The sequence below is a fragment of the Mus musculus genome, chromosome 3, assembly GCF_000001635.26.
Source record: "Mus musculus strain C57BL/6J chromosome 3, GRCm38.p6 C57BL/6J".
Taxonomy (NCBI): domain Eukaryota; kingdom Metazoa; phylum Chordata; class Mammalia; order Rodentia; family Muridae; genus Mus; species Mus musculus.
Genome location: NC_000069.6, coordinates 108,280,454 through 108,295,472, shown reverse-complemented (window position 1 = coordinate 108,295,472; position 15,019 = coordinate 108,280,454). Strand labels below are relative to the sequence as shown.

At 46.2% G+C, this 15,019-nt stretch overlaps 1 protein-coding gene across 4 annotated transcripts in view; it reads right to left on the bottom strand.

The window, feature by feature from the left end:
- Nucleotides 1–11,499, bottom strand: part of Sort1 (sortilin 1) — a 77,546-nt gene extending 66,047 nt beyond the window's left edge. For 2 of the 4 annotated variants that reach the window (XM_006501223.4, XM_006501224.4), the window contains exon 1: nucleotides 11,033–11,499. In XM_006501223.4, coding sequence (XP_006501286.2) covers nucleotides 11,033–11,332 — 300 coding nt within the window. In that variant the 5' untranslated portion in view covers nucleotides 11,333–11,499. The remainder of the gene's footprint in view (nucleotides 1–11,032) is intronic. The other 2 variants (NM_001271599.1, NM_019972.3) reach the window with 1 other exon arrangement.
- Between the last annotated feature and the right edge of the window lie 3,520 nt (nucleotides 11,500–15,019).

Genomic DNA, 15,019 nt, shown 5'->3' with positions numbered 1-15,019 from the left:
CTGTTCTCGGACTGGAGTGTTCCTCCTGGCAAAATCCTATTCATCTGTAGTATCGAGTAATATCTCAGCAAGACCTTGGTGTCCCAGATAAAAGGGCCTCTGCCAGCCATTTTCCTGTGGTGGCTTCTTTCCTTACCATATTCATAGCTACACATTGTTTGTTGGCCATTTTCTCATCGGTTCATAAAGCACACAGATATAAAATATAAGGCAGGGGCTATCTGTTCTTTTTTCACATCAGCTACCAGGAACCGGCATCCTAACACATGTGAGCCCATTAAACCATTGATAGATAAAAGTAGTAACTTTTTAAAAATAGGGTCTCGGTGTCCCAGGCTAGCCTTGAATTCCCTACACGTTGTATGATGACCTGGAGCTTGGTCCTCTGGTTCTCCTGCCTCCACCTCTGGAGTGCTGGGATGACAGGTGTGTGGTTAAGGAGCAAGCCCAGGGCCTTACTCCTGCACATTAGGAGAGCACTCTATCAGCAGAGGCATTTATTATTATAAAGCATCATTTCTACTTTATAAACTAAGAAAGTTGCTCAGGGACATTACATAATCTGCCCAAAGTCACAGAGCTGGTAAGTGGAGTGACATGGTTTCCAAGTTACATCTGTCCAACTCCAGATATCACATCGAAATGCTACTTTTTCTTCAACACCGTGTGAGACAAATGAACTTATGACACGAGCTGGTCCTTACCTTTAAAGAGTCTACAGCCTGAAGACAAATGCCTAAATAAACCAAACTGAACCTAAGGCAGAACACTAAGTACTATTCGAGGGTGGTAGAGCTGGCTGGCTGTTACAGGAGAGAACAGGAGGAAGCAGAGAGGTGGGAGGGGCCTTCAGATAAGGTGGGAGCCCCAAGAACAAAGCAGGAAGACAGCAGAGCTTGGGAGACTGCCCAGAAGGCCATTTTTACTGGGATGGGGGATTAGCATAAGCCCAGAAGCTGTGACACATTAAAGAAACATGCATATGATAAAACAGTTCCTTCAACATTCTGGCCTAACACCCTACCAAGCAAAGGTCCTGAGAGTGCTTACCACATTGATATTTCTCCAGCTGGGTGGAAAGCTACCGTGGCTACTTGGCAGAGGAAGGGTTAAAACGTGCTAGGGGCTGCCCCCCCACCCCATCCCCCAGCCACTAACGCCAATAAACTGAAACTCAAAGGAGAAGAAAAGTCGCTATTAAACTACAAGCAGACTTCCTACATAACTGTAAGTTATTTAAAACTCACTACTTCCCTGCAACTACCTAACCAAGTGAGCATGTATCAACTATCTAACCAAGTGAGCATGTATCAACTATCTAACCAAGTGAGCATGTATCAACTATCTAACCAAGTGAGCATGTATCAACTATCTAACCAAGTGAGCATGTATCTGGTGACTTTTTTCAGTTTGATCACTATTCCCTCTCCATCATCCATAGCTTGAAGAAAGTCAGTTTGCGGGAATGTCTGGTGGTGGATACATTGTATACAAGTATAAAATTGCCAAAGAACAAATAAAAAATATTTTAAAGATAAAGTCACTTTGAAAGAACACTACAGAATGTGGGAGCATATGACTTTAATCTCAGCACTCTGGAGACAGAGGCAGATATATTTCTGTGAGTTTGAGGCCAACCTGGTCTGCAAAGTAAGTTACAGGACAGCCAAGGCAACATAGAAAAACCTTGTCTCAAAGGCAGGCAGGCAGGCAGGCAGGCAGAAAGATTCTTCCCTCTACCCATCTCTGCCTTTACCAAGTCCAAAACCATAGTCACTCATTGGTGTTCCAGAAGGGATAGTCCAGGAGCACTGCCAGGGAGCACTGCTCAGGAGACTGCCCCGTCTTCTTTGGATAATAAAATCCACCAAGCTCAGGCTCTTTACATTAAATGATGGAATGCTTACATAGAATTTACCAATTTCTTCCCACCAGTATTAAAAGCATCTCTATCTATAATAACCAGTACCAGCTGTGATTTTTGTCTAGAGAATAGTAAGTACAAAATAGTGTCCATAGATGTTCATTCTACATCCCATGTGTGTGAGAGAGAGAGAGAAACAGAGACCAAGAGAATATGTCTATGTGTATATGTGTGAGAGAGAGACAGAGACAAAGAGAGAGAGACAGAGACAGTGTGTGTATGTGTGTGTGTGTGTATATGTGTGTGTGAGAGAGAGTATGTGTGTACATATGTGTGTACATGTGCGTGTGTAGGTTTGATGCATGGGTGTGTATGTGCTTGTGAGAAGGTGTGTCCATCCATACACTCCTAGAGGCCAGAGGTTGATAGTCAGTGTCTACCACAGTCACCCTCCACTTTATTATCTGGGGCCAGGAAGCCCCAGAGATCCTGTCTTTGCCTCCCTGTGCCATCATACCTGGCTTTTCATGTGGGTTCTGGGGATCAAACAGGCCCTGTGCTTGCCTGGCAAGTATACTGTGGGATGAACTATTTCCCCAGCCCATACATACATACAATTTGAAAAAATATTTTAAATTCATAGATACAGAATGCACAGATACTGAGAATCCAATATATGTATTTCTTAATACAGAGTTGGGTACTGTGAGTACCCTGAATTCCCCAGGAATACTATGTAAACAAATATTTAAGCATCTAGCTAGTGATACATTAGAAGTTTGTAGATAGAACTCTAAGATATTCTCAGTAAGAGATGGGTCCATAATAAATCTCAAATTGTAACTGACCCTGAGAAGTAGATATTAGATTTTCCTTTTTATAAATAAAAAAAAAAATGGGGTTAAGAAAGATTAGTGTGAGGCCGGGTGGTGGTGGTGCACGCCTTTAATCCCAGCACTTGGGAGGCAGAGGCAGACGGATTTCTGAGTTTGAAGCTAGCCTGGTCTACAAAGTGAGTTCAAGGACAGCCAGAGCTACACAGAAAAACCCTGTTTCGGGGAAAAAAGAAAGAAAGAAAGAAAGAAAGAAAGAAAGAAAGAAAGAAAGAAAGAAAGGAAGGAAGGAAGGAAGGAAGGAAGGAAGGAAGGAAGGAAGGAAGGAAGATAGATAGATAGATAGATAGATAGATAGATAGATAGATAGATTAGTGTGCTCATGTTCAGCACGAAGGTTCAATGCCTGGGTTCTGTACCACATCAGGCAAGCACTAACTCAAACAGGTTAAAACCTGATGTAATCACAAAGGTTAAAAACAGAGTAAATCTAACATTCGTTTCTTACACGTCTAGTCTTCTTCACTCACCCCCTTTTTGCCCCCCAAACACGGCAGCCAACCCTGCCAGGAGAGAAAAACAAAAGGCATCTATGCCTCAGCAGGCTCCTTTAATGCACATGCTCCTTGGGAATTGGTTCAGGGCTGTATTTATCAGGACTGACAGTTGGGCCCTGTGGAGGCTGCGACAGATCAACAGGCTTATTAAGAAGTCATAGCTGGGCATGGTGGTGTCTGCCTTTAGTCCCAGCACTTGGGAGGCAGAGACAGGTGGATCTCTGTGAGTCATTGTTATACAGAGAAATCCTGTCTTGAAAAAAGGAAAAAAAGAAAAGAAAAAATTATACTAGTCACACTCACAGGGTATTTAAAAGTTTCCAAAGTCTATCTACTAATGCTTTCTCTCCAAAGCCTCAAGGTGATGTTACATTTTATACAAGGGGGTCTGGAGGCTTACAAAGGCTGACTGAGCTCTACTGAGGACACTGCGACCTTAAGGAACAGAAAGGAGTTCACAACTATACAACGAAGAAATGGAGTCTACAGCCTTGCCTTACCTCTACGACAGGCAAATGCACTGACCTAAAACCTGTTAGTGAACTTCCAAGTGCAGCATCGTGTCGGGACACCTGGTACACCCCCAGCTCTCAGCCAAGGAACTAAGGCATGTGACCAGAAGGCGCTACCAATCTGACTAGGCAGGTCGGCTAGCTTCAACATTAGACGAAAGGGTGGTGACATGCAAATGAGCCTAACAATCTATTCAGGCTGCTAAACACAGGAGCAGCCAGCAGTCAACCTCCTCCTGGAGCTTGTGAATATTCAGACAGAAGAAATGCAGTCATGGGCATCCAGGGCTCCTACTTGCTTCCCATTCTCCTTCAAGAATATCCAGAGTTGGGGTGGTGCGATGGCTCAGTGGGTAAAGAGTGGTGCTCTCTCTCAGGCTCGAATACCTGAGCTTGATCCTACAAGAGGGCAGAGAAGGAGAACTCCTGAGAGCAGAGCAGTTCCACGATCTTCTCATGTTTGCCATGCCATGTTTGTACCTGCACTTGGACAGACACACGCACATGCGCGTGCGCATGAGCACAGAGTCTGATTGTATTCCTTAAGTGCCCTCAAACCTCAGGGCTACCCTGTCCTCAATCATCTTTCTTCTTGGGCATATTTCTCCAGCCCACAGCGACGGACAGCCTCTGAAAGGGATGGATGTTCCTTCTGTCTGGTTTCCTTTCCAGTATCAGGCCCCAGGTCTAATACTTTCAGTTAAGACACTTCCACTGATGACCTTTCGCCCATTGCCTGATGCCTGTTCCTCTTCCCTAGACAGCTATCAAGATTATTTCTCACATGCTTTCATGGAGACATCAGTTATTCTCACCATCATCTCTCTTCAAGCAGCACATTCCAGGACAGCCAAGGCTGTTAGACAGAGAAACCCTATCTCAGGAAAGAAAGAAAGAAAGAAAGAAAGAAAGAGAGAGAGAGAGAGAGAGAGAGAGAGAGAGAGAGAGAGAGAGAGAGAGAGAAAAGACAAAACAAAACAAAAAACTATGAAGGCCAGAGAAGTAAAATAATTCTCCATGATCACAGAGCCACGAGTGCAGGAGAGCCATGACTCGAATCTGGGCAATAAGATATGTCTATGTCTTGGGCATTTTGTATGCAACAAATGAATGTTCTAGATTCCTCATGACAAAAAGCAAGTGCTGTATAAACATCAGGTTAGAGCCACCTTGTCTGAGAGGAATGAGACTACCTCTTCTAGTTTAAGCTCTTGGTCCTTCAAGGAGTCAAACCAGACTTGCAAACTGGCAGGAGTACTAACTACACCCAGAGCAAAACCTTAGCTAAAGCCCACACAGGAGGGCGAGTAGCCGAGTCCTGAAGCAACCAACGCTCATTTTCTTCCGATGACAGTAAATCAAGTCAAGTTAATCACAAGCTATCTTCACAGGGGCATGGACGCAGTGTCAGCCAGCCACATGCTTTCAAATACTCATGTTGCTGCAAAGTGGACAGACGAAGAAAAGTTGGAGTTTAGAAAAGAGGAAAAGAACAGACTACAACAAGCCCCACATTTATCACTACATAGTTTACTGGATCTATGTTTGGGCTATTCAAGCTAGTAGCTTTTATTAGCACTGAAATTCCTAGTCAACAAGGGATGATAAAGTACTACTCTCCCTAAAATAAGGGGCAAAGAATCTTCGTAATTGCCTGGAAAACATCCTACTGTCTTTTGAAAATGCTCACATGCCACTGAAGAAACTTCTGAGAGTGGCAGGCCACCACCTCAGATGTGAAATCCACACTGTGTGCAAGCTCAACCAGCAGGCTGAGCAGCCAAGACTTGCTTCTAAATTTGGAATCAACCAATAAACATCTGTGATCACAACCTCTGGCCTCTTCTTCCACGAGGAGCATAGGATTTAAAAACAAAACAAAACATTTTTATGCTAATCCAAAACTTCTAACATCATCGCAGATGGGGAACTGAGGAACAGAGACTGGAACACCAAACAGAACTCGCACGGTATTACAGCAGAGTGCCACAAGTGGGTTCTTGAGGTTGCATTAAGAGTTAGAGAGGGAATAATGACCTCAGTATGTAAATAGACCTCACGTGGCTAGCTTTCACCTACCAGTCTATTGATTTAAAGAGTCTGTCTGCCTTCAATCCAACTATCTCTTAAAACTACATTTATGCCTGGGCGGTGGTGGCGCACGCCTTTGATCCCAGCACTTGGGAGGCAGAGACAGGCGGATTTCTGAGTTCGAGGCCAGCCTGGTCTACAGAGTGAATTCCATGACTACACAGAGAAACCCTGTCTCGAGAAACAAACAAACAAACTACATTTACTAACCCATTTCTGAAGGGAGCCACAGTTAAACAATGGACCACCTAGACCAGACACATACAGAATGCTTTGTTCTTCAAGCACCATTACCCCTGAAACCGACCTACACATAGACCTGGAGGCCACAAAGTGGGAGGAACAAGCTTGGCAGAGAACTGGGAAGTGCTAGAAACTGACAAACACAGTAGTTATTTATATGTCAGGGGCCAACATAATACAGCTCTTTCTAGAGCTGGCTGCATGTCCAATTTGATGGGTTTTCTGCCTCAGCATTAGTTCCTCATCATATAAAACAGCCTAGCCTCATTTCCCCTGCCTCAAAATGAAGTTCTAACTTCCCGGATGATTGAGGTGATGGAGATTGGCCAGAATGTAAGGAGGAAGAGGAAATGTTCCCTCCGGCTGATGCCCACTAGTGATGCTAAGAATTAAATGCCATGTGGGAATCACAGAGCTAAGAGCTCACCAGTGATGAAACTGAAGAGCACAGGCATGGCAGTTACCATGGGAGTCCAATCCCTGCTGACCAGAGCAGCTTGCAAATGGCAGAGCTCAAGAACGTGCGTTAGCCTAATGCAAAAAAGCAGAGCGTGTCGGCTACTGTCATTATTGCAGAAAGAAAGACCCTTTAGGAACTGGCCAGAACAAGGGCTGCTTCCAGTGACCTTCCCCAGCAAAGACACAACTCAAACTTCTAATTACAATTTGCAATTCGTAGAGGCGAGTGTTTGAGGCAGCAGTGAACTTCCTTAACTTTATGCCACATTCCCTTTCAGCCATCTGTCACACCTGGCTGGCCTTCTGCTCTCATGTTAACCAAATGCTCAGCCCTTCTGCAGAGCAACCTTTCCTGCGGTGGAGGAGAAATCCTCACAGCTGATGATGGTTCCTCCCAGAATCCCAAGCGTCTGTGGCGTTAACATCCCGCTCAAAGCAGTCTGCATGGCAGAGGGCTCTTCCCCGGCCGGGGGCCATGGCTCTCTCTGCTTAACCAGGACCAAGGCCAGCCTTCCTAGGTTCCCATGCCTTGACCCAAACCTGAGCGGCAGTAAAGGGCCTTGTAAAACGTGGGATAAACTAGATATGGACATGGAGTGTGGGAAATGGAGGGAGAAGGAATGAATACGGGGTAACGCTGGGGAAATGAGGCAGGCAGGAACTTCTGGGATAGTAAAAGGCAACAAACAACCCTCAGCTCTCCTGCTGTTACAAAGGTTTGGTGATCCCCAACAGGCAGAGAGCAGCAGCTCCCTGCACCAGCCAGCAGACACACTGAGTCCTGTCAGCCTGGCCTCAGCTCTGCCAGCGGGGCAAACAAACACAAGCATTCTTCCCGGTGCTGAGGCCTTACAACAGCCTCTCTCCAGGGCCTGTTTACTTAAGAAACCAGATGCTTTGATGTCGGGGTAGGAGTTGGGAAGCTCTGTGTAAAGCAGTAGTTAGTGACAGGAGCAGGAGAGGGAGAAGAGAGAGTGCGCAACAGCTCCTGGCCTATTAATCCTAACTTCAGGAACTTTTAAGGAAATTATCCAATGGTCTGTAACACAGGAATGAGGAGGGAATGATGTCAGCCTCCGCTGCAACTCTGGCCAAGGCATTTCTGCTGTTTCTTTCAGGCTGACTTTCATGCCGACCCTCAAAGGGGTGCTTATGGGGCGGGGGATGTTTTGAAGCAACCCAACTTAGCAACCAACGTTAATAAAAATCTTCTGGGCCTGCTCAGTTTCTCCCATGTACACAGGTGATGTGTGCTGTGAACACGCCAAGCACACAAAGGCCACAGTCGGTTAATGCTGGGGCCTGACACCAGTTTGGGACTACAGGTAAATAAAGGCTACTGCGTCTAAGAGAGTTTGTGGACGATCCCTAACAGGGAGAGCAAGCGCTTTGTAACTTACTGGGTGTAAGTCTCAGGGACCGTGAATCTGCTAATACGGAGCATATTTTTATACAGTCCTGTTTGTTTCTCATAAGCATGCATGCTTAGCTCCATTTTAAAGATTAGGACTGAGACATGGAATCTTAAGTAACTTAGTGAAGATAACATAATACCAGCGAGGACCCACATGCAGGCAGGGCTGGCCTCACAGAAAGCCCTGTGGTGCTGCAGCACCTTTCCCTGGCATGCCAAACCCTCAGAAAGAAATCAGGAAGTATCTTTTTTTTTTTTTTTTTTTTTTTTTTGGTAAGATGTAAGCGGTGACCTTCGGCCTGCGTCTTGTTGCCATTCTTTTTCCTGTTTTAGTGACATCCAGTTCTTCTGTCACTTTCTTACAAGTCTCCTGTTCCTATTGTCAATACTGTAACTAGAAAAAAAAAAGTATTTTCTCTGCTCCCTTAAATCCCACAGAGACCTGAATCAAGCGAACAACACACGCCTTGAAAATAAACACGGCCCACTTGAAAGGCTGAAAGGAGACCTAGAGAGAGGCAGGGGAGCTTACGGGAAGAAGATTTCATGAGTGACAGAGCCCATGCCACAGCATAGGGTGGAAGTCTCGGAAAGTCATTAGACAGGCATACACTTTGTTTTGTGGATTTCTTAAGATTAAATGCTAGGGCTGAACATATGGCTTCGTGGCAGGCACTTGCCTAGTATGAGCAAGGCATGGGATTCAATCTCCAGCGCACGCTGAAACCTTTAGCGGTTTATGTACTGTCAAGTCTGAACTACCTTTATAACTTGGCAGCCCCTTTCCCCACCCCATCTCCGGGCCTTTGGAAAGCATTCAGGTGCACTCATGATAGGACACGAAAAGAACAACAGGCTGTGGGAAATAAGAACTTCTGCTTTATGGGGGAAAGGTAAAAAAAAATTAAAGAACACCTTCCTACTTCAACTGTCTGAGACCATACAGTGTCTCCGATGATAATAAATAAGTAAACACGCTGCTCTGGGACGCTGCTGATTTTGTCTCTCCTTGTTACAAAGGATCCCCCAACACCAGATCTCTTCAGTCTGATGCATAAAGATGAATTATGACATCTGAAAACAGCAGATTATTTCCCAATTCCTGAGAGGAAGCAGAACCTTCGCAACGGTTTCTACGCTGAAGGCTCCACTCTGGAAGGGTAACAACTGGGGTGGGAAAATCATTTGAAATAAAGACTGAAGGGGAGAAAGCAAGCTGTAACTAAGTTAAATGAACTCGAGAAAGCCCCCTGCGTACGAACTTCAAAGGAGAATCAGGTTTCTTTGGAACTGGTATACTCTAAGTGACATTCAACCGGGAACTGTTGCGGATTTGAAGATGGGTCATCCAGCAAGAGAAGAATTGAAGAATGTCGGGGCTTGCTGGTGCAGAGAGCTGTGGGCCAGGGATAATGGGCATGAAGTATCAGTGGTAAAGGTAAATTCTTTCTCAACACCCTACAGAGAGAGAGAGAGAGAGAGAGAGAGAGAGAGGTCTACACAAGCTTATTTTACTTTTTCATTAAATAGGAAGACTTTCCAGTACTCATTCCATTCTCTCTGATCGGAGAATTAGGTCACAACTAACAAGTATGGATCTCAAAAGAAACCCCAAGGGGACACTGAGATTTGGGGGGATACTGAAATGGAATGTAAACAAAGAACGGGTACAGAACTCCAGCCACCCACGGCCACCTTCATGAACAGTCTTTCTTTGGAAAAAAAGGAAAGACATAACACAGAAAATACACTGAACTGAAAATGCCTTTCTCATACATGGGTTGCAACAATTGTTAATTTTAGGAAAAAAAAAAAAAGAGGAGGAGGAGGAAGATGTCCTAGTTGCTGAAACCAAGACTTTCCTAACAATTTCTCAATGCAGCAGTGTGTCAAGGTTCAGACTCTTGTGCCCAAAACAGAAGCACCAAATCTTTGAAAGTCTTGACAAGAGCAGGCTTAAAGTGACTATCTGCAGAATGTTTCATAGTTATTAGAAATTAGGACAGGATAGAGGTGTCCCAGTAAGGGTTCAACACAAGGTTATAAGTCAATTTTGAAGGAATGAGACAGATGACAGGATCTCAGCTGGCTGCGGGTCACACACAGAAGCCAATACCAGTTCTTGTGCAAAAAGAGTCTCCTAATAGGTCAACTTACAAGGAAACAAAGCACACTGGAGCCAATCTCCAGAATGGGTCTGGAGCAAAGGGATTTAAAGATCCTGTAGTATGCAGAAAGAGGGGGCTGACTGGTTACAAACCAGACTCTTGTTTGGGACAGTTGGCCACTCTGTAAAGCCATTTAATGGAACTTCTGGATGATCCGAGCTGTTCTGCAATTGCTTCTAATCTAGGTCCTAGAGGCCGTTTTCTGTTCTCTGGGTTCTGCACACAGGAATTTGGTTCGGAATACCTCTCAAGGTCGTTTTGGGTCAGGTTAGAGGGTTCTGAGCCTGCATCCTGAGGAAACATCTTGAATCAGTTTTTTGTTTGCTTGTTTTTGTTTTTAATTTTAGGGAGCAGGGGAGATATCATTTCACGGTTGGGTTTCAATGTCATTTTCATTTCCATGAGTGTTCCTTTAACTATGGAAACACAAGCCATGACCTAACAACTGCTGTGGGATTTCTGGACGTCAACCTCAAAAGTACCGACCCAGGGAGGGCACACCTCTGCTTCTGGGCTGTCCAACTTCTGCGATCACTCAAGGGGTAATTATGCCTCCAGCTTCCTGGTAGGTACCAGCGTTGGTGGACCCGGCGTTCTATATTCGGGGTGGGGGTTGGGGGGGGGGGGGGATGACCGGGAGATTCTGACAACTTAAGAAGCAGAAGCAAAGAATGCAGCGAGTCAAAGTCTCGGATTGCCTCGGCTATGACGACACACAGCCCCACGGGCCGCAGCCACCCCGGCCCCCGCCGCCCCCGCGCCTCGCCGCCCTCCGCAACCGGGGTCTCGCGCTAGCCTCGAAGCGTGCAATGGGAGCGGAGCGGCCGCCTGGGGCCGCGGGCCCGGAGGGGCGACCCAACCGGGGCGGGCGCCCGGGCCTCGCGCGCTCACCTGGTGCGTATTGTTGGTCAGCTTGGCGATGAAGTCCGGGAGGCGGCCGCAGTCTTGGTCCTCGGCGGGCGCGCCGCGGCGCCAACGGCCAGCGCGGGGGACGGGGCCCCCGGGCGCGGCGGCGCGCAGCCCCCAGCTCACCCCGACCGGACCGGCCCAGCGCAGCAGAGGAGGCGCGGGCGGCGGCGGCGCGTCCAGCCGGTCCTGGCCGACGGCGGCAGGAGGCAGCAGTTGAAGGAGCAGGAGGAGGCCGAGGGGCCAGCGCAAAAGGCCGTCCGCAGCTCCCCGGGGCCGCTCCATCGCTGCCGAATGCAGACGCCGCTGACACCTGCCACCCGGCGCGCCCGCCCACCCCCGCCGGCGCTGCGCCACACCCCCGAGCTCGGCCCCGCGCTGCTTGGATACGCGCAGCCGGGCCTCTCCTCCCCAATAGGCTGGCCGCCTGTCCTTCTTTCCCGGCCCACTCCTCATTGGCTCGCGTCGCCTCCGGCTTCGGGGGTCCTGGATTCGGATGCCAAGATGCGGGACTGATTGGCTGGAACGTGGCAGGGACGGCTGAGGTCATTCTCCACCGTCGCTCGGCGTCTGCGGGCTGGGCTCCCGGAGTTGGCCTAGGGGTTACCCCTCTCCCCTCCCCGCTCAGCCTGCAGGTTGGCGGCGCTTCCGGAGACCCTCGGGTTAGGGTTGGGTCACGTTGCCGCCTTCTCCACCCTCCTCCCAACCCCCCTCCAAACGCTCCTAAAAATTTCCTTCGGTGGAAACCGCGCCTGGGAAAGCCAGGGAATCCCTGAACTACTACTCTCAGTTGGAAAAGGGGCTCCGACATAAACTGGTACATTAGGATTTTAACCCCGGCTCGCTGGCTCGCCCATTGTCTGCTGAAGGAGCCAAGAAGGTGAATGCGAAAATCCTATGGGGCAGATGAACATCATTACACCCGTGTCTCATGGAAGCCGCAGAAGTCTTTCCAACATGTTTGGCCTCAGTCACCTTCCTCATCTGCAGGGAGGTAGTCAAGAGGCGAAAGTACTTTTTGGCTTCTGCGGACTTGGAAATGTAGGTAGCTTTGCCACCAAGTGTAGGTATACGGGAAGAGAATTGCCTAAAGCCCACTTTATATATTATCATTTTAGTACAGTCACATTCTGATTTTAGTTACCTAAAGCACCCTTAGCCCTGCAGTAAGTGCATCACACCAATTCCCTCACTGAATATGATGCCTCCTAAATGAATACCCACCTCCAGCAAATAACCTCCCCACTGTTCCCTACACCGCAGAAGCTGCTCACACAACTTTTAGAACATGCAGTGCTGGTAAAACCAGTTCTAAATCCTTAACTTCACTCCACCTCTTCCCAACATTTCAAGTTGTTCAGTCGGAACTCAGGAAGCCAGATAAAAAGATACAAAGTATGCAAAATGTTATACCAGAGTGGAAGCCATTGGAAGTTACTTTTAACTTTAACAGTAAACTCAAACGGCAGGCCTACCCGAGTATGCACACGGAATAGTACAAACAAAACTATTTACGTACTCGGGAGTTTTTCCTCTCCCCAAAACCACAGTAAGAAGGGAGCTGTGAAGCTCTGGAAAGCGGAACAGGATGGCAAATCAACAGAAAAGCCCTCCAGTTTCTGAGCCACTGAACAAGATAAAAACTGATGAGTGTGTTTTCTTTCCAGAAATATAAACGCCACATTATTTATTTTTAAGCACAACTTATTTTTAATTCGTGTCAAGTATGGATTAGATCACAAGGCAGTCAGTTACAGTAGCATGTGACCAGTTACGGAGGGGAAAAAGGGGGCTACAAAGGAATATTTCTTTGTTTGGGTGACAAAGATGAATGGTCTATTGTCTTACTATGGGGAAAGAAGAAAGCTAACTCAACAGTGCTACCTGCTGGAGAAACTACCAGATACATCTTTTAGCTATTTAGTTCCATTAACGTTTAGATTTTGTCAGTTTGTTGAACTGGGGAGTCTTTTTTTGTAGCCCAGGGTGGCTTAGAGTCTTTGATCCTCCTTCACCAGCCTCCCAAGCAAAAATATCAATATGAAGTAATTATCACAAAGCTATACCTTTTTGTATGTAAGATCATTTCTTGAACACAACATTTAAAGAAAAGTAACCATCTCTTTGAATTATTCACATTGTAATTATAGCAGATAATGATACTTACTGTTCTCAGTTATACAGACATCCTGCCTTAGCAATAGGAGGGACTGTAAGCTGGAGGGCTACACTATGTTTTCCCTTCGCTTTTTTCTCTGTATATTCTTGAGTGACACACCTCTTCAAAGCAACGTATTCTTTTCCACATCTGCATTAATCTATAGTGTTAAAAGCAGTACTGGACCTGGAGCAACGGCTCAGCAGTTAAGAGCTTACAGGATACCTGGGTTTAGATCCCAGCACCCACGTGGCAGCTCACAACCACCTGTAACTCCAGTTCCAGGGGATCCAATGCATTCTTCTGACCTCCTCAGGCTCCTCATATATACTTGGGTACATGTGCGTGCGCGCGCGCACACACACACACACACACTCACTCATACACATTAGAGATGATTGCCTCTTTTTCCCACTAGAGGTACTTTTCTTAGACTGTGGGAGACTACAGATGACCTTTCACAGCTATGACAGCTTCCCAATAAAATTCTTAAATGACTGGTGGTTAGAATATGCTTGGGCCAGAGAGTGGCACTGTTAGGAGATGTGGCCTTGGAGTGTGTCATTGTGGGTGTAGGCTTTAAGACCTCATCCTAGCTGCCTTGAAGTCAGTCTTCTCTAGTGGCCTTCAGATAAAGGCCTCCTGCACCATGCCTGTCTGGATGCTGCCATGCTCGAACCTCTGAACCTATAAGTCAACCCTGATTAAATGTCCTTATAAGAGTTGCCTTGGTCATAGTGTCTCTTTACAGCAGTGAAACCGTAAGACAATGACTAAGTTGATACAAGATTCCAGGGGCTAAATCTCACATGATACAGGATTAACATCATAACAGGATTAACATCAGTAGAAATCTGCAGAATGTTGAAAATAAACCCAAGTTGCTTTCATTGTATGTGTGGGCAAAACTTCTTCCTTTGCTGAACTGATGTTTTCAAATGTGTTTCAGCACACGCTACTTTTCACTACACTGAATTTTGTATGAAATCAGCTACCATATTACTACTATTTAGTATCAGAGTACAATTTCCTAATGAAAGATTACACAAAGCCCAGCAAATAATTCCTAAGCCATCAAATGAACCGCAATTGACTAGAGGACTAGCCATGCTTCAGCCAATGCAAACCACATCTCAAATTGCTGTTGAGACTTGCTGGTTACTCAAGACTTGGTGATCTGAAACCTTGAAAATCTTGAGATCAAGTCCCAACAGGTTTTTGCTAATTTAAAACAATTTTTAATTTTTAAAACTCCTGTGGATATTGTCTTCATGTCTACATAGCAGGTGTATGCCTGGTGTCTGAGGAGGCCAGGAGAGAGTGCATCCCTGCCACTGGAGTTATAGATGATGGTGAGTTGCCATGTGGGTGCTAAGAACCACACCTGGGTCCTCTGGAGGAGCAGTAAATGCTCTTAACCACTGAGCCATCTCTCCAGCAACAACTTAATTTTCTATGTCCAATGACCTAGCTCTTTATCTGTTAGGAGTGTTAGGAGGTTCAAATGGAATGACTATGAGTCGCAGCCATATGGGAACAGCTCCAGTTTATAGTGCATTCCAAAGTCCAACAGAAACTCCTTCTGAATTTTACAATTCTCTTATACAGCTTAGGTATGTAACTCTCATTGCAACTGAGATCAAAACCAAGGCCATTTCTTTTTTTTTTTTTTTTTTTTTAAGTCCCCTTTCTAAGTTTTTTTGCAGCTCTTAACTTCATAAAAAGGGTACTCTTCCCAGACTGTCCATTAAGACACAAAGAAGTAGCCCCAGGAGTCTTTTGATGGTCAATGAGCAGTGTTCTCATATAAAGGA